Source organism: Falco naumanni, chromosome 6, assembly GCF_017639655.2.
Source record: "Falco naumanni isolate bFalNau1 chromosome 6, bFalNau1.pat, whole genome shotgun sequence".
In the NCBI taxonomy this organism is placed as follows: Eukaryota; Metazoa; Chordata; class Aves; order Falconiformes; family Falconidae; genus Falco; species Falco naumanni.
In genome coordinates, this window is record NC_054059.1 from 11,974,591 (window position 1) to 12,001,461 (window position 26,871).

At 35.4% G+C, this 26,871-nt stretch overlaps 1 protein-coding gene across 49 annotated transcripts in view; it reads right to left on the reverse strand.

Annotated features, from left to right (window-relative positions):
* Positions 1–26,871, reverse strand: part of RIMS1 (regulating synaptic membrane exocytosis 1) — a 335,719-nt gene that overhangs the window by 89,765 nt on the left and 219,083 nt on the right. For 13 of the 49 annotated variants that reach the window (XR_005828502.1, XM_040598553.1, XM_040598546.1 and 10 more), the window contains 8 exons: positions 26,584–26,697; positions 26,035–26,124; positions 20,472–20,555; positions 15,105–15,182; positions 12,709–12,780; positions 8,373–8,555; positions 6,929–7,041; positions 1,357–1,386 (listed from right to left, as the gene is read on the reverse strand). Coding sequence is in view for 48 of the 49 variants with exons in the window: in XM_040598553.1 (XP_040454487.1) it covers positions 1,357–1,386; positions 6,929–7,041; positions 8,373–8,555; positions 12,709–12,780; positions 15,105–15,182; positions 20,472–20,555; positions 26,035–26,124; positions 26,584–26,697 (764 nt within the window). In the remaining variant the exon portion in view is untranslated. The remainder of the gene's footprint in view (positions 1–1,356; positions 1,387–6,928; positions 7,042–8,372; positions 8,556–12,708; positions 12,781–15,104; positions 15,183–20,471; positions 20,556–26,034; positions 26,125–26,583; positions 26,698–26,871) is intronic. The other 36 variants (XM_040598565.1, XM_040598562.1, XM_040598556.1 and 33 more) reach the window with 15 other exon arrangements.

Consider the following 26,871-nt stretch of genomic DNA (forward strand, 5'->3'; position numbering starts at 1 on the left):
CATGAAGTCAACTGTTTTAAACAAAGAAACATTCACTGCAGTCCGAATTACAGGGCAAAGTTTCTGAACTTGAAAGAGGCATAAATCACAAATGGGCATGATTGACTTGTGTTGTTCTGTTTGAGAGAAAAAGAAATACTGAAGAAAGCAAAAATGACAGAAATAAGTTTGTAAAATCAACCATTCTTAGCACTTTCTTAAGATATTTCATAGTACATTCTTGCTGCAAAATAACCTGTACTTGCTAATACCCAAGTTAAATGTTATTTATTTTTCATCTTTTTAACATTATCATGAAAACATACTCGTAAGTATTGTCATGGGTGTTGGAATTAGTAGCTTGTAGAATAGCTGCTGTATTTTTACTCAAGCAATGATGAATGTGTCAGTGGGAATTACCCTTACAGAAAGTAAAGAAGTTGTAGGAGATATTCTGATTCAACTCACAGTTTGGCTTTGGCCCTCCAAAGCCTGTATTCAGACCAGCATTTCCCAAGATCTGCAGGACTCAGGACTAAAGGTCAGGAAAAGTTAATCTGTGCTATTAATGTTTATGCAGCATAGTATTTCGCTGTTAACATCAAAAAGGATTTTTTTTTTTCATTTTTTCTCTCCAAGCTTCATTCTGATTTCAAGATAATTGCTACTTCCAGCAAAAAGAAAAAAAAATTAAAGAGGGACTTCTCTGCAACATTGCCTTGATAGGGACATGACTGACTATTCTTTTCACTTTGTGGGACAGCATTAGATACCTGTTGTTTGAGCTCACTGACTCAATGGTATTAGCACAGACATGGAGAATTTGTCTGAGGTGAGCACTGTGTGTGCCCCTAGAAACCTGCCCTACAATGTGACTTTCTGAGTGTCCAGGTCTTGTCATGCAAATAAAGCACAGCTCCTTCTTCAGAATCTCTCTCCATATGAAAGACAGTTTCTGGCCAACATCACCTTCAAGTATTCCTAAACCCTGACCTATAAAACATCCTTCACAGATGTCAAGAGCCATGGCTGCATCAATAGAATCAGATGTGCACAGCTCAAGAGCAGCTTAGGTAAAATCTTAGTCTTTGTGTGAACTTTAAGTCAATTTGAGCACCTTCTGAGCCATGTAAAATGCCATGACTACTCCTGTTAAATACAGTATACTGCATTTCAGAATGAAAAATCAGAAATCACAGCAGAAACTGTTTTCAGCTTCTAAAGAGGGGCATCAGATAGCATACAGATATTTGAGAAACAAACTATTTGCCTGTTAAACACTGTTAACTAAATACTATATATTGACAGAATAAATTGAGGGAAAAGCCAGTATTAACAGTTGCCAAACATTTGTAAAAAAAATACATAAATATTTACCTTTTGTGGAAGAGTTAAAAGTCTCTTGCTCTTCAATGAATTAAATGCACGGAATGATGGAAACAGAAAAAGAAATCAGCAAATTTAAAGTTAGATAAAGAAATGTGTTACATATGACAATGGCATGTACAGTAGGCAGTACTCCAGCATATGCAAAAGTAATGTAGAAAAATAAAATGATAAACCATGACAAATAATAAAGCCTATGACTTTTTCTTTAAAATTAACAGGAACAATGAAGTTACTGAGAACCAGATTGTGGACTCTTAAGTATTCTGCTCCAGCATACTGTCATACTCAAATTGATGAATGACATAAAAATCTGAAAATCGCTTTAACTATCACTCTCACTTCTGAAACATTTAGCCCTGTTTTAGATACTGAAGCCTTTTCTGCAATAATGAGTGTTACAAATTTATTTTCTATTAACAGAAATCTATAATACTCAATAATCACTGTACTATTGAAAGTCTGTCTTTAAGGGAAACATAAAAGATTATGAAGCTTTAACTTATTTGCAAGTTAGCAATGCTGAGAAAAAAACCCCTCTCCAGCGTGAATAAAGATTCCACAAGCTGCCTCAAAATATGCAGTACCACCTCATAATTTAAAAATAAAACTAGAAATATGAAGACAAAACAAATAACACTAAAAGAATAAAATCTAAAATTGAAATGACTTATTATTTTTCTTCTGTCACTCAAGTTTTACACTGTTGGATCTGAAAAAAGGTTTTAACTGAAAGGGTTTGATCTTTCACCATTACTCAAGCCACTCTCACTGCAATGACACTTCAGATCAAGTACATATACACAGCACAGTTTTCACTAGCTATTCATTTTTTTAGGATCTTAAGTTGGTTAAATATAAAAAGGTATTTGCAACACAAATGTATTATTTCACAACATACTGATTTTGTGTACAAAATTCTGATTCTTTTTTGTTAAAAGGAAAGACCGGTCATCAAAATACTTAATTCCTCTATGATGTGACTACCATTTAAGACTAGTACATATATTATACACGTGAACTTTACATAAATAATCCCCATTCAGTACCAGTAGTCTTTAATGTAGCCTTCCCTCATGAAACAGCAGCACACACACACGTACTTCACCTGCATATAAGCTATGTACAAAGCTTATGCAGCTTTTTCTAACACGAACTAAGATACAGGAATAATTAATGCTGGTCGCACTTTTGCTTTTCTAAAGGTCACTACGTAAGGCCTATTGCTGTAAACAGATGTCACTGGAAACACACAACCACACTACTTCAGTTATGTTTACAGATGCTCTTTACATGTAAACAGACTGCTGATTATCACAAACCTTGCTCTCATTATAGGACTTCTGAAACATGAAACCACACTGTTGAAGCTACGAAAAAGAAATCATGCTGTGAACAGCCAAACAGAAGCAAATAAAGGGAGAAAGACCTGTTTTGCATGAATTATTTCTTAAAGAGAATTTCTATGCTACAAACAACCATTGCACATTTATCTTGCTGGTTCATAAATTTCAATAGTACATAACATGTTTTTTCTTATTTACTTGATAGATTTTCTAATATTATCCCTAATATTTACTGTGTCTTAAAAGGACTATAGAGAAATACTACAGAACTTCAGGCTGCATTCATTTCCTTGATCAGTACAATGATTAACCATTATACAAAAGTGTAGAGACCCACCCTCAAATCCTATTCAACCAAGAACTCCCTGTGGTGTTTCGTATTTGCAGTGGCAGACAATGGACTCAGTAAAGATCACAGAAATATGCTTTATACAAAAGTATAATTTAAAACCCACACAACTATATAACAAAGTTGTTATAGAAACAGCTGAAAAAAAGCCAATGCAGAATCCCCACACCTCTTAATGATTTGCACAGTTCCACTCAAACACGTTGCAAATGAAAAAACCCCACCGTTGATGTAAATCTTTTCTAGTTCAGCACAGGATGACATATTGAAAACACACCATTGTCCTTACCATGGCTTAGAATTTCACTGCTTTAGTCACTGAGACAAAACATCTTCATATTATTAGGTACTTTCATAAAATTATTAGTTAAAACAAAGAAATGAGAAACACTTCTTGAATAGCATAAGTGAGCGTAATGACTAGCAAATTGTGACTATTTCAAAAAGCACACACAGACACACCTATACCAGACTAACTTCCAATATTGAAGCATCTCAAGACCTTTAGATGCAACGTGTGTCTTGCACTCTAGGAAATACTGCTGACAGGATTGCAAAGGAAAGAAATACAGCCATGTCTTCCTTGAATATCACGGAACTAAAAAATTGCATTGCCTAAAATTACAGAAGCCTACAATCTTAACAATAGCCACTTTAAAAAGTCTGCATGTACTGGAGTTGCTAAAAATTTTGTTTAGTTAGAACTGTTCCAAGTGAAAATAACTACCTCCCTCCCCCACTCCAGAACTAGTAAAGCTGCTATCCCCTTTAGGACATCATCACCAAGAACCTGCCCCCTGCCTCTTTTTTTTTTTTTTTTTGGCCAGCGTGCATGATTATGCTGTTTTGAAGTTTTAGTCCTTAAACTGGACTTTTCCTCTACATTTAAGATTTTTTCTCTCTTCCTGATCAGTAGTACTAACCCAATTTCTATAATGGAATAAGGACTACTACTTTGGTCTTCCCTGTAAGGATTACTTCTACGATATATATATATTTTTTTTTAATAAAGCGTGCCCATTAATAAAGTGTGTCTATTAATAAGGACCCTTTAAAAACACCTTATTTTCTCACAAGTTGACCTTTTATGATTCTCAAACTGCCAAGCAGAGCAATACCTAAGATAACATCATCTGGTAGAGACAAGGACACAACTGTTTTTTTACTTCTAAACTTGACAATGACAAATGGAATGTCCAAGATGCAATGTCAGCCCTAGAAGAAGCCTTATTAACATGGATATGATAATTTACAGTTGAGAGCTAAAGATTAAAGATTAAGATCTTCAAATACCATTCTGTTTCTCAAAATGAAAACCACTACCAGTCCCTTTCTCCTTCATTAACTCTAATTTGTTCCATAATGACACCTTTAACGGGTAATAACATTACCTGACTGGATTCTTCTATGCCTCCTGAATGTGTAAAGAGCAAAAAACCACAACCCAGGCCTGATATACAGACATTCAATCTTTTTACAGCAATCACTGTGATTTGTAAAACAGACATAGATTCATAGATGTATACATTTAGATGTGGATTCAACCCTCCCGACACAACAGAATTTGTACAGAGTGTAAAGAAGCACTTTACTATAAGAATGATATCTTATCATACAGGATTTCCTTGAAACACAGGATGTCAATACTGACAACCAAAAAGTAGCTTTATTTATATATGAAGAAAGTGCATTTTGAAATTATCCCTATAACATTTGTACATCACACTAGATTTTAATATCATCTATATCCATGGTGACTGTGAATTTAAATCGTGAAGGACATAATTCAGTTCCAAGTATAGTGAATGGAAATCTTTTACAGACATCAATATGCTTTGGATTCAATCCTACATTAGGGTCAGATCACTTCTAGTCACTCCATTTGACCCTGATTCATTTGACAGAGATTAAAGAAGTGAAACTGCTATTAAAATTTAATACTATAAATCAGAGCAAACACTATGAACTTACAGCTTTGCTGCATTAAATTTCTTACAGTACTATAAAGTTTATTCACACTGTCATATTTATTTCAGAAGATACTGACACCACCATTTAAAAATATTTTATAAAACCTATTCAATTTAGTATTTTTCTGCAAATGTATTCTCAGATTGAACAAAGTATTAAACATGGGTAAAACCAGAAAACTTCCCCTTAAAAAGGACAACCCAGTCAGACAAAATCAAAGTACTATGTAGAGAAGGAAATCTCTTTAGCCTTCGATTCCATGCAGTATGATATATAATAACAAATTAAATGATATGTCACATCGTACTTGTACATTTTATATATAAGACGCAAGCCTATCAGCCACAAGTGTAGGTAAGAGTTCAGTGAAACAGCATTACTTTACAGGTGTTCACAGTATCAACAACCTTCTAAACCTACAGTAGCTTTAGCCTTCTCCTCAACTTTAATTTTCTTCTTTCCTCTTCTGCATACATACCACCACCACTCATTTTCACAGGAAGTTTTACATTCATTTCCAATGTGTTTAAGAAAACATAAACTAGTATTTTATTCTCAACACACCAGTTATCAAGAATAGCAGAAAGATGATAAATGAATATCCAATGGAAAGCCAACTTAAAATTAAATTGAAAGCTGTTTTATCATTATATATTGTACCAAGTTCTGAAACTGCAGAAGAAACGTGAAAGAAATTTGAAATTCATTACTTATTACATTTCCCTAAAAAGCTCCTAATTTATTAATATGCAGAAATAGAAGCTGTAAATGTGGTTTGTAACTAGGTTATAATCTAGACAGTCCTAGGTTCACTACAAAACAAAATGAGATGACTCAAATGTAAAGTTTAAAATTAATAAAACCCACTTGTATTAGTCTATTAATCTTTCAGAATAAAGGTATAAAACGAGAATACACTTTTATAGGTATTAACTGAAGGTATAGCATGTCATCACAGCCCAAAGCCATAAAACTCATGAAAGCTGATCACATGTTAATGTAAGCCATCATACAAAAAAACCCCTATGGTAATCTATCGTGATGAAAAGCTCATGGCCAGCAACATTATCTACTCAAGAAAGTGATCTGCCAACAGTTCTACAAAACACTCTAATTATTTCATAATTAGAAGCATTTCTGTCATTTCCACATTGAAGAAAACCTTGCAGTACATGGCGATCTCAGTTATTGATGTAGTCAATAAGAGGCTTTATAAACACAGAAGTAAACCTGAATGTGCAAATATTACCCATTGTGTATTTCATTTTACCACAATAGCTCATACTTTGCGTGCTGTATGTTGCTAGAAAAGGAAACAGCAATACTCATTCGATATTAATAGGTAAAACATCTTCCACAACCATTAGGTCTACATTGACATTTTCAGAAAAGAGCAGCACTCTGCCTGATGAGTTTATTCTTAAGGAAGAGCTGATGACCTGTGCTTTCACATTCCCCATAGTGATTATTTTCATTCTTTACTCACTGGACTATGAACTCCAGAAGAAAAGCAGATTTGTGATATTTATTATTAATCTGTGCACAACAATTGATATAAAACACAAAATAAATGAGTAAGACTTGCCAAAATCTTTGCCCCTGATTTCTTCAGCTGAATACAAATTAGACACATGTTGGAAACTTCCACAGCTCTAATAGAAATTTTAAAGCAGACAAACATAAAATGGTACTAGAAAATCAAGGCAACTAAACCATGTGTAAAATCCACCAGTCAAAACTCTACTGGATTTCCCAGACTACAAATATGCTTTCATTCTCTTCTATTGCTTTATTGGTAGAATTACAGCATCGAACATGTATTTATGAAAGTAGACTTTAAGTAAAGAAAGGTAAGAAATCAAAGAGTTTGAGCTATCATAAGCTCATTATTTGATACCTTGCTCTATACTGCCACTTCTTACTGGAACTTGTGGTAGCTGTCTTCCCCTGCGACTGCCGAAGGATGTGTCTGCAGGAGGAGACTGTGTTGGACTTCCTTGTTGGTGTATTCTGCAAATAAAATTAAGATAGAAGTGAAATAACCCAAATAAAGAGAATTTGTATATTCTGAATTTCAATCACATATTAAGTTGCATATAGCAAAGATGGATTTGAAGAAGTTTGCATTTGGTGTATGCCATATGCCCATACTCAGGACTACATACCCAGTTAACTCACAAAACCTTATGTTTAATTTCTCTAACTACCTTCAATTCAGGAGAAATATTTTCATTTGTTTTGTTGTTTGATTTTTTAAATAAAGTACTAGCCAAAAAACACTGGACAAAAAGCAGTTTTCTAAGAACCATTTATGCATATGACTCACAATTTATATATGTTCTCCTGTACTGGTACTAGGGCAATACAAAAAATAAAATATAGAGGTGGCATCTTGTATTCCCTTTGTGCTGATGCAGTAATTGCACAAGGCCACAGAGCACTGGACAACAAGCATTTATGCCCATGGGATAACATCTTGTTTTTCCCTGAACTCAAAGAAGGAAAAAGACCTTTAACCTTGGTATTGGGGGAGGTGCATGTATGTGTGCGTGCAACAAATGCACAAGATTTTTAATATTCATACCTAAGTATATATCCTAAATCCCTGTAGCTGAATTCTAGCTAGCGCTATTTCAGAACACCTTGGCTACTCGATTTATTATACATAGATACAGCATCTGAGTGTAACACATCAAACACCTTTGGAACGCTGGTAAGTACGCAAAATAAGTATGGCCATCTCTAATAACTAGGGGAAAAGTTTAAGGAAGTAAACAAAGATGAGAAGAAGCAGATCGTGGAGAGGGAGAGCTTACTCTTAAATGCCCTTGCCAGTTACAGTAATACCACACTCACTATAGTGAATAAGCAGTTTATCTACTACACTAACATTGTAAGTAGGTTATTTGCAATTTTATGTAACACATTTGTGCAAGTTACAAATACTGTTGGCTTTCACACTACACAGATCAACTGATTTTCTCTTAGCCTGTAAGATCAGTTAGCTGTGTGAACAGTATGTGACTTCCTGCAGTGTTTAAGAAAAAAGCTTTGATAATTTTCATATGGATACAGAACAAAACACAACAATGGAAGGAAGGACAAAACACAGCCGTTTTATTTTACGTTGCATAACTATTTAAATTCAACAACAAGAAGTACCATCTGGATGGTGAAGATAGGTGGCATAAAGGATATGAGAGAAGTGTAAATACTATGAAAAGAGGATAATCTACAGTGCCAGAATGAGTGAACGCGCCATGTATGTTCAGGAAAGATCACCACCACACTGACACCTGGGAGGCAGAACACGAAAGCTGTGCTGTACACATAATAGCAACCTTGTCAGAAGTGGAGAAGGTGGCGCCGACCCTCCCGGCGCTAGGTGATGTACAGAGCATAAGGGTCTGATACTAGAGTGCTCACTCGACCTGGAGCGAGCGTGGTGTTTTCCCCTAATGACTGGCTGTTCAGTTGTTCGTGGGGTTGGAAGTCCCCTTCTAGAAAGACATGGTAGCAGACCCCTAAAACATCAGGGCCAAAAAGAAACTGTTCAGTTGTTAGCTCCAGGCACACCTTTCCATGTCCCCCTCCATCAAAGAACATTGCAAATCCTGGCTGCAGGACCAGGGCTGACATTTCAGATCAAAGTTACTAATTTTGAATGCAAATCTATTTTCAAAATCATGAACTGCAGAACACTCACCACTGCAGATGCACTTGACCCTAATTGTGGACCTGTTGAACTGCACTGCACATGGCAGACAGTCAGCCAAAAACTCCAGCTGCATTTTAAACACAAGTGAACAACACATATGACCTAAATACTAGCAGAAAGTAGGCTATGAATACCTAGGTTTACCACAAAGCATTTCTGTTTCTAAAACATATCTTTTATGTTTATTAAAAATATTAACTGGATTTCAGTTAGTGTCCTAAAAAAAGACAATATGTAATCACCTATGTAATTCCCTTGGTTTCCTTAGGAGTTTGAAATAAGGGATCTATTTAAGGATTTTTCTGCTCTAAGTCCTAAAACAGAAATAGAGTTCTGAAGGAAGTCTAATGAAAATATAATTAAAATATACAGTAAAATGATTCATTGTGTTAACATAATAAAGCATAATTATTGGTAGTTTAATAATTGCATACACTGCAAGTATGAGATAACCTGAGACATTTCAAGTTTGGAAAGTGACAAAGTACTCTAACTGTGCCTTTTTCTTCTTTCTTGGTTTCCCAGCAATACAGCATTTTGTAAGTGGTACTACTGTATCTGCCATTGTTGCAGAAATTTCAGTTTCCTGTGATGTAACTTCATTGTGAGTTTTTGTATATATTATTTTTTTTTAATTTCTGCAACTTATGGAGTCTCCCTTCACACACTCAACACAACTTTCCCACAAGATACTGGCAAAGTAACCAGGGACTGTGTACTTCATACGACTATGATGCACTGAAAAGTCACCCTAAAAAAAGTACATACGAGACAACATGCAGATGCCTACCAAGGATAACAAATAGGTTTAGTTTCAAGGCCATTTCATCAGTAACAGTTTATGTGGAAGTCCCGTCACAATGCAACAAAACCAGGATTCTGTTGCCCTTGCTACATTCTCTCTCTTAAACCCTAATGGTTCTTTAGCCTAACTCCAGATTTGCCCTGGTGATAACCCTAACATTCTTGCAGAGACCGATTCCCCCGATTCTAAAAGATGCTTACAATAACGAAGATGAGCTGAGTTCTGAAAATTCCTGTTTCTCCATGCTGACTGTAGAAGTATCCATGCCAACTACTGCATGCAATCAGCTTTTATGCATGCTTTATTTGATGTTTAAACATCATAACATCCATAAGGTATATATGGATCCTACTCTTTGCCAGAAAGTGCTTGCTTGCTTTTACTGTGAATAAATGCTCCAGTCTAACAGTCATCATGTTCTCTGCTCAGATTTTTCTCATTTTAGAGGCTAATTATCCTGGAATTCATCTCAGTGAAGCGCTAGGGGAGTCTGTCTTGCCATTACAGAACAGACACTTCACCTGAGACTCAGAAACTTACCTCCTGCTCTTTCAGTAACAGCCTTTTTAGAGACTGTCCCCTTCCATGAGAGACAGAGGATCTGCTTAACTAACATGAAGACAATCGGGCTTAAGACTTGCATTAGCTGGGATATTACATTTGAGACAAATATGCTACTGGGGCTGCAGATAAAAATAAGAGCTAAAAGGGAAATGGAAAAGCAGATAAAAGTAAGAGCTAAAAAGGAACTGGAGAAAAACTAGAATGGAGTTAAGGACTTGCTGGCCTAGGAGAAAGTTCAGTTGCTGAAAGGAAGAAGTCTGCAAATGGCTGATCAGGAGAATGAGACAAAAAGGAACAAGCATAGGAGACAAAAACTAGTGTATTACTAAGGAAACAAGATGGAAATGAGGTAAGAATTATGGAGAGAAGAGGAATTTGGGAGAGAAATTATACCTGGTGAGCAATGAGATTGCAATGTGTGTAGCTTATCTGGTTCCTCACAGAGGAAAGCAACACTGCAAGCAGCAAATCTATTAATTCAATTGGCAATGGTTTACTGAAGAATCCTACAGGTTCTAGCTCTGCCTGCACACAAGGAAACTCAGATTTCTTTCTCTTCAGACTGATGGCTCAGCGGCACGTACTAAATAAAACATGCTGCCACTTACAGAACTATAAACAAAAACTAAAAAAAAAAGAGCATTGCCAATCCTGTGCACCCCTAGCACAGGGTCCTATGTAAAATATAAAGACTGTATGTATCGTAACATATATGACAGGTAATCTGGCATTTCTGGGATGATCAGTTAGGGCTGAAAGAAAACATTTTAGGATTGGGACGAACCAATTTTTACCACCACTTTCCTCATTCATACAACACAGAAAATACTTGATTTTCATGTAACCAGTTTTACTTCTTCAGAAGAGTTTACTGAATCACATCTTTAAGGCTTATGTCATCAAATTAGTAGAACTCTTAGGTTCTGTAAACTACCCTGATAAGGTTTGCTTTTCCCCTTTTGTGTACATTTCCTAAGTTATCACAATAGAGAACTTAATTTTACATAGCATGTTGAAAGGCTTTATAGATAAATGGATAGCATGCTGATGTCTTATTCCAGTAATCTGCTTAGCTAATAGTAGACAAGATCTACAAATTGCAAAACAAAGACCAAATCTTAGACAGAAATGGATATTTGAGGAAGAAATTGTCTTGAGTTATAGTTGCCTTTTTACAAGAAAATTAATTGCCTGTCCTATTATCAAAACTTCCTGGCACTAGCACAACCTTATATCTATAATGAAACACTAAACTACAGCACTCGGACAATTCTGTGAATAGCAGTGAATCATTTTATGGAAACATGAAACCTACAACCATGTGCCATGGAGATGTAAAAAGCAAAGCACGATTTGTGTTTCCTTATGCTCTTGTTGCACTGTGTTCGTCGCTGAATGGTTATCAAGAACTGAGTCCCTTGGAGTTCAGCCTCCCCTTAGTCTTCAGAAGTTAGAAAAAAATGGGGTAAAAATCGCCTTTAGCTATCTCAGTAGCAAAACTGTCCTGGTTTAAACACAGCAAGAATTTCAGCCATCATTTAGGTAATTTCTCTGGTCTAAACAGAAAAAGTAACTGGGCTGTTGTGACAACAGAATCATCAAAATCAAGAAAATTGTAACCATGGCTTTTGGATCAGGAACGTATTCTGGGACTTGAAGCAGTAAAATAAAACAAAGGCTCTGAAGTTTTGCTACATAATGTGCATTTTCATTGACACTAAACATGTGCCTGTGCTGTTCATGGAAGTTTTTCACCCTCATAGTGTAAAGAGATGAACTTTCTTCCTCTGCTAATCAAGATAACAGAAATCTATTTCTGACAAAGGCAGGATCTCACCCCTCCTCACTGCTCTTATTTCAGCCAATACACAGGGTTTAAAGCTTAACTAGCTGTGCTTATGATTTAGTATATATATTTTTTTTCACTTTTTCTTAAGAATTTGAATACATAATCCTAACTACTGTAGCATCAAAGTTAAAAGCTACAATGTAATACAAATACAGGAAAATTCAATGAATACACAAGTTAAAGTCTCAGTGTTTATATTAACTTCATGTAATGACAGATTATAAAATTTTCTATACAAAATTAAATGTGTAACTTAACATTTTTATATTATAAAGTGAAATTATTGTGATCAGAAACATCATGAATTATAAGTCTGTTAATATATTTTTTTCATCCTCAAAGTTATTCTAAAATAGGTGAGATTTTTTTGAAAAAAGATCAGTGGTAAAGTGCAGAAAAGTGTTAGGCCCATACTAATGAAATATGCTATGCATTTCCAAATTTCATCTTACAGATATGAAGATAGTGGCAATGGGTCTCAGATTTTGGCTTATAAAATGGATGCACTGCCAGTCTTTACCATTGAGTTTATCTGCAACGATGGAGAATGCCAGAAAAATTCCTTATGTATGCAACACAGCAAGCAGTGCTAATATAGATACAAAGTAAATAATCGTGCAAATTACAACATAATTTTTGGTACTGTCACAGATGTTCTACTTCAAAAGTCATATTAGATGTATATTCTGAAAACGGGAACCAGATTGATTATAAGAGATGTTTACTCATCAGTAATCCTACCTTTCTGTTTCAGTTGCCGAGGTTTTCCTAGTTTGTTTTTGGCTGCTATATCTTTCCACTTTTCTGGACTGCCTGTGAAATGACATGTCAGAAAAGAAATAAACAAGAAGAAAAATAATACAGAAATATGAAGATTATTCATTAATGTATTATAAAGGTAATAACAGCAATGGTTGACAGATGAAAAAGAGACAACTATTGTCATGAACAGGCTGGTGAAATCAAGGTTTAAGACACATTGCACTGATTAGGTTTGATTGAGGCTGATCGTGTGCAAGTTATGAGGTAACAAAGTGTTGGACCTAACATTAATACTGACTGAACCTGCAGCTAGTTTCCACTTTAGAGTCTGTATTTGATTAGAAATAATGCCTCCTCATAGGCCTTTTAGTCATCTCTTAACAGCAGTGAAAACAAACGCAGAGTAGACAGCATGAAAAAAAATGTTGCAGGAAGGACCACAAAATACTAGTCAAATGTAAACTTTAAAAATTGATTTTAAATCTAAATTTCAAAATCAAGACAAATACTGAATCACATCAGATTTAAATAACACTGTCACTATATTGATTAAATCTTGGCTTTTCAAAAATCTCATGTAATTTAGGCTTGTTAAAGTTTTTTAGAAACAGTTTAAATATTTTTTTCCGGTATACATAAGTAAGTTAGAAGTTTATTTCATTCCTTCACTCCTTTCCCTCATAAATCTTTTACAGAATTCATCTGACATTTGGATAGTGAGGCACTAGTTACCTCTGACAATTGAAGTATTTAACAATGAACAGTAGGATGAGTCAATAAATGTAGGAATGAAGGTAAAGCATGTTTCACCATTATGACCCAGGACTATAAATATACTATGAAAATCTCTGCAAGTCTTGTCTGTTCCAAAATTTTCTTTACTGCCCATAGTAACGTGAGCACTTACAAGTTAGGACTTACAATTTTATACCTCTGATAATCATCAAAGTATATTGTTTTTTTTTTAGAAAAAGTGCATACAGTATTTCAGGAGGGGTCAAAACCAGGGAGCGATGATTATTCATTGATAGACCAGAAATGTTGACAAACCCTAACTTGCATCTTATACCGGTGCAAGAAATATGTAAAGGAACTTGCAATGATATAACCAATGTCATATATTAAACTATAAAAAAATCACTGTGGGCAAAACAAATAGGAAAAAATATTTTTAAAAATGTTTTCCTTTTAAACCTCTGTGGTTATTATAAAGAGTAATCCAGGGCCTGAACTGGAAGATACCTAAACAGCTTTAACACCAAATGATACCCAAAGAATTATACTCATAGTGGATTTTCATGATTTGTACCCATTGCAATATTTGATAAGCATTATATTGTGATGTAGTATGTTCCACAACAAAGAAAATACTGTAGCAAAATACAAAATGCTTTTTGCATGAGGAGAGGTCATATATTTTCTTTCCAAAAATAATATCTGGGATTAAAAATAAAAATCCCTTTTGTCCTCAAACTATTTTCTTCAGATTTACTTTTGTATATTCTCATTAATTTTTAATTTTTTTTCTTTACTAGGACAAATACAAGGTGGATATACAGAGAAACACATATTAAATGCTGCAGCTTTACTTAAAACCTACGGTTAGCAAAGTATTTGAAGTTATAATTAAACTGATAATTAAAAACTGAACACAGCAGCATTATCAGTCAGATGATGTCACCCTCTTCATTTTCTGTTTGGTTGGTTATGGGGCTTAATTTCCTCTTACTCATTATATCACTTGCTTAAACTGTGACATTATGTGCAATGGAGAAAAAGAGCACACAGTGACTTTCTGTGGGTTGGAAAAGCCGAGAGTAGGATATGCTTTTCGTGAAAAGTAACAAAGTAATATATAGCACTAGTGAGCTGAAAAGACTTATTTCTCTGCTCTCTATGCTGTCCTTGTGAGCAGCACACATTGGAAATATGTTTAATATCACAATTTCCTTTCTGTTTCCTTCCTCTTGCTACGGTGATGCTTTATACAGCTCCATAGCTCAACAGCCTACTACAGCACTCAGTCCCAGCTCAACTTGAGCACGCTGTGGACATTGGCAAGTCCATATTTACAGGTAGGTGTCCTTTCATATCACAGAATGGTTTGGGTTAGACAGGATCTTAAAGACTGTACCATATACAATGTGTGACAAGTACACTGGGAATAAGAACGCTCATGTCATACTCAAAATTACCTCTTAAATGTACTTTACAGGGGATTAAATATTATCTATGAACAATACCAGCATATATGTACTCATACATAAAAAGATGGAAAACCTAAATACGTGAAAGTATCACACAGAGCATATGAAGAATATACTATAACCAATACCTAATTTAACTGGAACTAGGATTTGAGTAAATACAGATACCTCTGTGCTGCTCCAGGTTTAGCACTTAGGTGGTCTACACTGTCCTGTTTTGGAATGCAAGAATCCAGCGTCCTTGTTCTTCACAAAATTTGGAAACATGGATATGGATTTGGACAGAATGAGCAGAAACAGAGAGATGGTCACATGCAGTGAAGGTGGAGACATGCAGTCAAATATACAAACCAAAAATATTAAGGCACTATCTGCTGAGAAAGGCTATATTTCTCACTTCCCCTTCTACTGATTTAATCCATGCACTTTAAGGAAATGTTATTTTTTTTAGATATAATATCAACAATCTAAGATGCAATAAAGTAAAGAATGAAAGCCACAAAAATATTTTAAAAACCTTTCTACTCTACATGCTGAACAGCAGCACTGAGGCTCAACAGTGGCTGTTATCCTCGAGAATTAATCTATACTACTGTTCATTAGATTAGCATATAAACCTATACAGAACAACTTCCCTTAGGAATTTGAAAAATGTGTATTTTGTCATTATATTGTCAAATTATCCTGAAAATGCAAGTAAATTTCATCATTTCATATATTTTGATGAAAACTTCGTATTCTGTTGCCAGCCAGTCTGCTACAGTAACAATTAACAACAATCCAATAGCGGAGTAGAATAACTGCCTCAACTTTTTTAAAAGAAAAAGATATTCAGAATATTTGTTAATTTTTATATTATTTTTATTTCTGCTGATACTGTTTAAGAATCTCAGATTTTATTCACAGCTTTCAGTTTAGCATAAATATTATCAGCTTGCTGGTATATTATTAATTTTTTAACGAAATATATGGTAAAAAAAAATAATCCTGATAAGGTGTATCAATGTAAGATTTTTTTTCCCCTAAATATCAAATTTGGCTTTTAAAGAAAAAACTCAGCAAAATTTGCAGTCAACTAGTAATCTAAATGTAATAAATTTGCATCTATACTTCCATTAGGGTGAGAAAATGTTAGATTTCTCTTTAAGGTCACAGTTCTACCAACTGTCACACCAAACCACTGACCAGTAAGGCCCTGTTATGTATACAGACAAGCACTATATATATATTACTTTATATAAAGACAAGCTATTCACAGTTCATGTTTCAAAGACCCATGTCTCAAATATTTATCACCATTGAGTGTAAAAAAAATCTATACACAGAAATATGATAATATTCATACCAAAATTAAAAATTACTATTCCTAAAGTGACAAAATAACATTTTTATAAAATTCAGGGTCTAACATTTAAAATTGTTTATTACTGGCTTGTACAAGAGACATTAGCAGTTTGCAGTGACTCTGTTCACTTATGTAGCCTTAAAGCCATCACATATGTTATGTTCAATACTTCCTGAATTTTCCTGAACATTTCTGAAATGCTGGATGTACATGGTTTGTGAGCTGGGAGTTCACAACTACTCTGAAGGCTTGGTAGCTTCTCACACTCATTCCTAGCACTTCAATTCATGTCTTGCAAAACTGCCTCCCTGATCAAGTCATATAGTGTTGCTGGAATGATGTAAAAGGATCATCTGGACCAATTCAGCCTGCCATTGGCAGTGCACAGCATACTTCAGGTTGTATTCGTGAAAGTACCAGAAGGCCATTTTCTCAACAGCTGGCTTCAGGATGACTACTGGGCCACCAAAAGCTACTTCTCTTAACTGAAAGTCTATGAGAAATATTTTTTTTTAAAAGGCTTATTTTATCCAGCCTTGGTTATATGTTGAAATTATATGCAGACTTCTCAAAAAGAACAGTCTGAACACAATTCCCATCTACCTTTAAATGCTCAGCTTTCGTTCTCCTTGTTTTTACCATCACTTACAATTTCACAGTTTCGCAGTCCTCCAGTTACCAAAATGTCTTTCACTTTAGACAGACTTCCTAACTCAAATTTCTATATAAAAACCAAAAAAACTCCCAGCAATGAAGCTATCAAAATCAAACCAAAAATGAATCTTTAAAATGTCTTAAGGAAATACATGATACTAGCCAAACACTTGTTAATTATTAACACTGAAATAACATATAACCCATGTCTCATCTTGTCAAGGTACATCAAGAAGTCACTTTTTCTGATACGACAAGCGAATGAATTCCAGAATAACAACAATCTTGCGAAAAGCTTTACTAAAATTCATGTTATGAATCATTATCAATAAATACAATGTTGCAAAACCTGACTTTAAATTATCAAAATTGGAAATAATGCATAGCTTGTGTTTAAGAAATGCATTCAGAAATGGATCTTCTTGATTGCACCCTATATGCAAATTGTAAGATAAATCTCAAATGTACTCAAACGAAGAGTAAGATAAAATCTGTCAAAGTCAATTAAGCTGTGAAAATATGATTTGAAAGTGGTCATAAGAAGTTAGTTACTGATCCATCATTCCCTAACATCCACCTCATTAGTTATCAAATTGATACAAATACATACTAAATAACCCATATATTATACAACTGAGTGGTGCTGGCTAACTGCCAAAGCTATGGGAAATGATCAGAATTAATGCAAACTTAGAGTAGAATACGAAGGTAAAGGCACCTTTGATGCCCTCACTGACGCTCTGCAGACGTTGTGGGCTATTACCTTGTACTGGGCATGCAATGCAAAGAGCCAAATTGCATTTGGTTTGCATGGCAAGGTTCTGATACAGTGTGGGGTGGGAGTGGGGGTGGGGATGGTGTGGCTACAGGGGTGGCTTCTGTGAGAAGCTGCTAGAAGCTTCCCCCATGTCCCCTGCAGCCAGCTCCAAGATGAACCCACTGCTGGCCAAGGCCAAGCCCATCAGCAACTGTGGTAGCGCCTCTGGGATAACACATTTAAGAAGGGAAAAAAACCCCACCTGTGCAACAGAAACTGCAGAGGGAAAGAGGAGTGAAAATATGTTAGTGCAGCAGCTCTGCAGACCCCAGGCCAGTGCAGAAGGAGGGGGAGCGGCTGCTCCAGGCGCTGGAGCAGATCCCCCTGCAGCCTGTGATGAAGCCCATGGTGAGGTAGGCTGTACCCTGCAGCCCATGGAGGTTAACGGTGGAGCAGGTATCCACCTGCAGCCCGTGCAGGACCCCACACCAGAGCAGGTGGATCCCGAAGGGGGCTGTGACCCCGAGGGAAGCCTGTGCTGGAGCAGGGTCCTGGCAGGACCTGTGGCCCCTGCAGAGAGGAGCCCAGGCTGGAGCAGGGTTGCTGGCAGGGCTTGTGACCCTGTGGGGGACCCAGGCTGGAGCAGTTCATGAAGAGCTGCAGCCCATGGGAAGGACTCCATGCTGGAGCAGGGGAAGAGTGTGCGGAGTCCTCCCCTTGAGGAGGAAGGAGTGGCAGAAACAACATGAGATGAACTGACAGCAGACCCCATTTTCTGTACCCTCTGCACCACTGGGAGGGAGGAAGTAGAGGATCTGGGAGTAAAGTGAATGGGAAGAAGGGAGGGGTAGGGGGATGGTATTTTTAAGTTTTATTTTTATTTTCTCATTATCCTACTTAGATCTGATTGGTAATAAACTAATTTTCTTAAGTCTGTTTTGCCCATGACGGTAATTGCTGAGTGATCTCCCTGTCCTTATTTCGACTCATGAGCCTTTTGTCATATTTTTTCTCTCCTCTGTCCAGTTAAGGTGGGGGAGTGAGGGAGCGGCTTTGGTGGACACATGGCATCCAGCCAAGTTCAACCCACCACACCAACATTCTACAACCTTTTCTTAATCTGGGAGGCCACAACCAGTCATCAAGACTGAGGTTAGCCTAAACTCCTTCTAGGTTGATTACTGACTGCATCAATGGGATTTGAGTGACCAGTTTACCTGCAAGACTTCCAAGCACAAGATTTCACTAAGGAAATTAGGCTGCTGTTTCTCTGACTCAAAATCTTTTCCATAACAGATTCTATATCCTACAGATGCTTTACTGTAACATGTTTGCTAACAGGTAGCAGATGATTTCATTCTCCACAAAACTTAGCTGATATCAAAAGGCTTACAATTCTGCATTAAGAATGGCAGTATTTAGATGAAAACCTCATTTCACTGATATGGGATATGATTATGAATTAATTCTAATCGCTTCAATGATTTTATCAGGCCTGATCCACTGAAGTCAAAGCCAGTCTTTCCATTGACTTGAAAAAAGGGAAGCAAAATTACTTAAAAATGCCTAAACAATACAAAGTACATTTGTAAACTATTTATAGCTGTCCCATCAAAAAGATGTGTTGGCAAAAATTCTAGAAATGCACTATCTGTAAGGGGGGACAATTCTGGAAAAATGTTTCACAAACCTAATTTTATAATGCTGTCTTACTCAAATAGAAATGCTATCCAAATGCACTCTTCCCACCTTGTTTTAGTGGAATACGCCCAGTATCAAGCAAACAAGACAAATTACAGTACAAATTTAAGCACTGTGGGTAGACTTCAGCAGAAGGTAAGTACTAGCACTGTAGTAACTGAGTTTTAACCATATACCAGTCTTAACAGTTTTAAGTACAACTTTGTAAAGAATTTACACATGGATTATTTACATGAACCATCTGTATCCTGTCACTTACTGTAACAGATAAAATTTGAAGGGAGAATTTTTAATTTGCTTCTCAATAGAAATTATAATGTTTGTTTAAAGAAAACCTAGCTCTATCTTGAAAAAAAAAATACAACTGCCAAAGCAATGGAATACCAAAACTGATTTGAATAGAATGTTCATGACAAGAAAAAAAATAAAGGCACTTCTATTAATCATAGGTGGTATTCAGCAAAAAAAAAATTATTTAAAGCCCTGGTGTTTTTAACCAAAACCTACCTTGTTAGGAAAACCTGCTCCATGGAGACCATCCTGATTTGGACAGAATTTACAAATAGTGCCAATTTTTACATATATCAACTAGCAATATTAACAAGAGTTCCAAAATATCAGTTTGTGCTTTTTTTTTCCCCCTTAGGAAAAGTTTGTTAAAAAAAGGACAAAAAATTCAATCAAAATAAAAATGAACACCTAGACAAGAAGAGGCTCTACAACAAATATTTATCATACTATAACGCACACAGTGAAAACACCACCAATATTTACAGAAGTAGGTAAAAACAGACTAAGCAATATTAACACAGATGACATTTTGTTGTATTAGACATCTTTTTTACGGCATGTGACCATTCAGGCAAACAGAAAACTTGAAAAAACTTTAATTCCTAGGTGCTTTATAACAGTTCAACAAAATGCAGAGGTGATATCTAAGCTGCTTTTTTATTTTTTTGGGCTTCTGGAGGTTGTAAATCTCTGTCTACATACACGCAAACTTTTAAATTTTGGTATACTCTTCTGAGAGTGCAAGATGCAGGAAGCCACTTTTCAACTGGGAGGAGCTGACTAGTACCTGTCATCCTCCGGAGATGCATGCTGGATATGAATCCTGGGACTAGTAGGTCGTCTCCTCTCTAGGGAGGGGGACCATCTACCCCTGTTTGCCCGTTCAATAAAACAGGAAAAAAATAGGATATTTAGTTTGTGATAAAATTAAATATATGGGATTTGGGACTGGAAAAATACCCCAAAAAGTAATGAAAGTGTGTCATTTAATTATTTTTTCTAGCAGTTTTTTATTCCCCAAGTATACGATTCTTATGGCTGCTTACTGCAGAAACATTACAGCTGAAACAAAGAGAATGTATGCCAAAAGTTGCAGAATTTAGACCAATATAAGTCTTTTACATAGTGTACCATTAAGTTTTCAAATACTCTCAAATGCTAGACTATCTAAAAAGCCTGTCATTTGCATAGGAAATCATAATTCCAAACTAGAAGAGCTTTTCAAAGACCATACGATGGTCATTTTCTGTCGACTACGGGCTGGTATTTTGTACAGCCTATCTCTCCTAGTTCTTTGCACTGAAAAATGCATTCTCAGTAAAAATGTAGGACTATGAATTAAAAGAAAAATTCTAAGGCATAAAGTGACCCTTTTCTGGAACACAGCAAGAGAGTAAAGGTAAATTAATTAGCTCCAACTAATTTATACACATTTGTGTACAAGTACAGAGGCAGTTATTTTTTCATATAATTGAAAGTGTATGCAGCCAGCCTCCTCTTCTGTTCATTTCTCCGTATCCCTGCAGTACATGTCAGCAGATTATGTTGTATAATTAAACTTAACAAAAAGGACCTGAATTGTGAATGAAAATTGGTGTCTCATGATTTTTTTCTTGAAAAAGGTAATTTAATTTAGAATTATATATACTATACTATACACTGTTATTGCTTATTTTGTTGGGATGTTATGTGGTTGTAATACTACAAGTGTATTTATAACAATTTACAAAATCAAAATATACGGATTTATTTACAAACAGGAAAGTGTTTTCATAACCTCTGCACAATTATCCAATATTTCACTTTCTGAGGCATCCTTCCAGTCCATGTAATAAGGAAAAGGGTTTGATTTATGGAACATGCAAATAACAAAGGTTTCAAGGAGATTAGCATCACTTGAACAGTTAGGTAGATCTTTCAGAAGTTTCAAAGGCAAATAGGTTATTAGCACTTAGTTTCTTTTTCTCTCCAAAGCAAGAGTTAAAGAAAATGTTAATGCATCAGTGCACCCAGTCAAAGCCCTTAATATGCTGATATCCACTACAAATATTAAACAGCATTTGACAGAATTACCTAGGTCATGCAGTATGAACTTTGAGAACATGCTCTCTTTCACTGAATGTTGAATGACCATGAAACACAGTACAACACAGACTAACATGCAATAATCTATTCCTTTAGATGGTTGAAAAGAACTGGAAACAAAATATGTTGCATAACTAATGCAAACAGCTATTTTACTGTACATTATTTCAAATGTAAATGGTGATATTCAACATAACTGTTAAAGGCATGCAATACAAACACCTAATGCTTCAGACTTAATATAAAACCTTAGAAAAATCAAACTGAAATCAGGACAGGTCTCAACTAGATAAAGTGACAGCTTCAGCTTCTGTTACCTATTTATGACTAAGTAACATGTAAGCATTCAGCTTTGTATCTTATTTAGGTGGTAGTGAGCAGATGACAGCCAATATCCCGAAGACCTTTGAAATGTTTTGATTCCTACTGCAGTGAAGTACCTCAGGACAAATCTAACACAGCTGCTGAGCCACATTTCATGGATATGCTGACCCTGTTGTACATGAATTAATCCCTGGGCTGTGTTCCTTCGTTTTATTTGCTCAGATCTCTACTAGCTAACCTCTGAGGACCAAAGCATACAAGCAGTAGCAATCCATAGAACTGCTCTTGCGCTAACTGCTAATGCAACAACTGCTTGCAACATAAGAAGCTTAGAAGGTAAATAAAAGCCAGACTGCATATAACTAAGAAACTATCAATGGCTGCAATCTTAATTCAATCTGGGGAAGATGTTATTATAATAAGAAACTGTTGCTGAATCAGTTCACACACTGCACTTAAATCTCATGCCTATGTGCTGTCCTGATGGGAGGCTGGGAGTCACAAACAAATGTATCCATTCTGAAGAAATGGTACCCAATTTACAAAGAAAAAACCCAGAAATTTTGCAACATAGTCAAAAGGACAATCAAAAAATACTAAAGGAAGTAGGAGCTGCAAAAACATTTTCAATGGCATTAGAGGATATTTATGACTATATTATAAACTAATGTGCCTCAGAGATCTTGACAGGAACTTCAACAACACACTCATTTTGGAAAAAAAAAAAAACGACCACCAGCTTGGAATAAAGGGGGATGGGGGGTGGGAGGAGAGGAAAAAGAAGGCAGGTATGGCGCAACTGTATAATGTATTATTAAGGACTGGATATTTTAAGTATCCTACTCTATACCGTGCCCAAGAAAAATATATGAAGGATTAAGTTCTACACCAAATCATTCCATTTACCAAAAAAAACGTTGGCAGGCTTGTGTCAGGGCAAGGTTAGTTTGCAAGTCAAGTTATATGGACTTTCCTTGCTCAAATGATGAAGCTTATAGCAAGAGAAAAACAATGTCTTTTTTGTTGTTTTGGTTTTGGTTTAGTGCAATTAACAAGACTTATGCATCCCAAATTCATATATACTGCTGAAAGCATTTTTCTGCTGCTACATGTGAGTCAACAAAATGACTTTTACTGGCAAAGCAGCAGCTTAAAAACCAGTAACTACTCTGAAAATTCCAAATTACATGAATGAAGTTGTATAGCATTTAAGGATCAAAACCATTTCCAACAAATCACCGACACACAGAGAGGGCTCTGCTCTCCACCAGTTACACACAGCTAATACCATTTTGTTAAAAAAAGCTCGTGGACCACTTTAACTCTTGATCTCAAATACAAACTAATTTATACCCTCTGAGACAAAAGGTTGGGGATGAATAAGAAGAAATAATTTTCCATAGGTGAGTATACTTATAATTGTGTTGAAGAAAATATACAATACCCTTATTTAGAAGTCTGTATTTTGAAGAACAAAAGTGTAATTTTTTAAATAAAATCTACAATTCCATGCAGGGGTGGTGAGGGGGGAGAAGAAACACCATGAAAATAACTAACAATACCTTCAGCATAGGTCCCTCAAGTATAATGATAATAAAGTGGTTCTGTATAGATTTGACTTCACAAAACCGTATAGTGTTCCTCTTTGCTACAAGCAGGACCAACTCTACACCTGACGGATGTTTGTCTAATCTCAGACAGTCTCCAGTAACGAAGTCACAATAACCTTTTCCATATCATCTATTACAGTGTTTCATTATATTTGCTTTCAGAAAAGCTTTCCTACTGTTTAAGATTAACTATTTTAAGTCCCCTATTCTTGTCTTGTCCAGCACAGAAACAAAATTTTTTCTACACATCTTGAACTTAATTCTGTGTTCTTCAAACTAAAGGTCCTCTATCATTACATGCATCTGATCACTAACCTCATGTTAAAGTGTAAGCAAACACATTCAACAGTGGTGAATTAAGTCTTCTAAAATTAGCTTCCCCCAAAACAAAAAGATTGATTTGGTGGTTTTTATAAATTAAATATAATAGATTCCTTCAAAACCTGGACTGTATTGGAAAGAAATAATCTATGTCAGAAGTAAAAAAAAAATTAAAAATGTCCTAAATCCTCTGTCAGAGCCACACGGATCTTATAATTTTCAACTGAACCATCATGGAAAATTTTATACTAATTTCCTAAAAAAAAAAAAAAAAAGCTTTTCTACACCCCCATGAAGGATCCCAAGTCAAAAGCACCTATTTTGGACTTCTAAGAGCAAAGCAGTAAAAATTTCATAGTGATGGACAATTTTTTTGGATCAGGCCCACAGATCATTTGGCAAAATCAAGTGTTTAGTAGCAGCAGAAGCCAGTAACACAGACTAAACACTTTCCTTTACAAGGAGTTCATGAAAAATGCTGCAGACCCTGTGCAGTGCCTATTGGACAGAGGTTGCTGGACATGAATTATAAAACCATATTAGAACTAGTTAACATCAGTGACAGACGTAGTTTTGAGTAAAAATATTTTAATTAGATAGTTTACAGTTGCCTGTTACTGTTTCATTGAATATTCTACTTGATGGGTGGCGTCTTGAAATAAAAGTACAAAACATACTGCTCTTGTCCATACATTACTACATTAAATAGCCACTTGTCAATCAAAACAGCTGTCTATATCTACACACCAAGTTATTAATATGATGCTATTTTTTTTAATCTAGAATGATATCCTGTATTTCATTCTGAGTGGCCTTATTTCCATCATATTTTTTTTCTGTTTTTTAATAGCCATTTATATGTTATCTAGGATATCTTCAGCGCAATCTTAAAAAGGAAAGAACTAGTATAGAGCCGTCTCAGCAGAACATTAGTCACTCCTCTGGCACAAGGGTGCAACTTGAGAAGAGCAAAGTTCCAATCAAGGAGCAGTAGGAAGTGTGGAGGCAGGAAGGGGAAATTTTACCAAAAAAATCAGGAGAAACCTTATAATAAAGAGAAAAGTACATTCTTACTGCCTTTCTTCACAGGTCCTTTCCCACAGTAACGAAAATGATACAACTGTTACTAACCACCACACTATGCTTTGACTGACAGAGCAACTTTGCATTATTAAGTGCCACACTAGTTAAATACGTATTGTGCAGATGAAATCGTAATTCGACCATACTGCCATTCAATGAAAGCCTATTATTGCCTTTAGTGAAGCTCAAGTCTCACTCTAAAATGGTACAGTTCAAATATCTGTCAAACATACCAGTAGTATTTGGTTCATCTAAGGTTCTGAACCAAGCTATTGCAATATTAAAAATTCAGAAAGCATCCATAAAATGCCTGCACAACGTATGTGACACAACAATATTTCATTTAAATTGCAAACATGTCTTCTTAAGAGTTATGTGAGCCTTAACAGAATGTCACAGAGTGAAAAAAAACAATGCAGTGATTTGCCTTGCAATTGTAAAAGTAGATGCAGCAGATTAGATTTAAGAAAGCAATGAAGTTTGGCTGTTTTGTAGAAAATACATCACTATATAAACTACAGTTTTGGTTTCAAATATGACAGTTTTGTCATAATTTATAAATTATGTCACAGCCTTATCAGCAATCCACAGAATAGACAAGAAACAAACATAATACTTTTTAGCAAATGATGATGAAGATTAACAACCAAGTGGTACTTTGTCAAAATACTTTACACTGCAATGCTATTATCAGCATACTGAGGACTTTTGTAAACAATGACATCAGCTTGAACTAAAACAGAGAAAGAAGCCAGAAGCGGTTATAAACTCCAACACACAATTTACATGACATAGGAGCAAAAATGTCTACAAATACCAAAGCAGACATGAATGTACAAAAACATAGAGAACTCTTATGAAGAAAAACAAAACTGATAAAGATCACCAGCACAGATGACAAGAAATTTATAAGTTTTTATTTTATACCTTTCTCGTTCTGGTGAATGCAAACTAGTATCTGGTCTCAAGCAGTTGGTACTAGCACTCCTAGCCCTGTCAAGGGAGGGCTGTAGTTCACTAGTGCCAGTGCATTGCATCCAATGGTAGAAGAGAAAGAAAAAGAAAACAAAGGAATACAATGTTAGATATTAACTCATAAAATAATGCTCTCTTTACAGAAAATGTAGAATCACAATGATTTAAGTAAGGAAAAAATAAAAGAGCTGACTGGATGACAGTGCCAAGATTTGTTCAGAAAATAAAAGCAAACAAAAGGCTGCTAGAAATATTTTTGCTAACATCATTGAAATGTTTAAAACTGAATGAGACAGAACAACATCCACTTGTAAGAAAGTGGAATGAGAAATATCAGACAATAAATCTAAATCCTTATTAACAGCAGTAAATCTTAAGCTAACATAAAAGGATGTGATACACTGCATATAATATGTGAAATCATATTACAGTGAAGCTTATTTATTCTGAAAATCCATATTAGACTCAAACAGGATGGGGGATTAATTCTCATTTTCTTACCTAACCAGCTGATCATCTCCAAATTTCAGTATTTGTGAATTAAGGCAATCACGAAGGAGTGAAATATCCTGTCTAATCACAGATTTGGTCTTAGCACATGCAGGAAGAGTTGAGCTTTGTAAATGAAAAGTATTTAAACAAAATGAAAATAAATTTGACATGTAACCAAAATCTTGTATATAAACCGAAGAATGTAACAAAGCAAAACATGTAACATGATTTTAACAGTTAAGACAACTCTACCTAATGCAAAGTGGTTTGGTTGGGGTTTTTTATGTAATGTAGAGG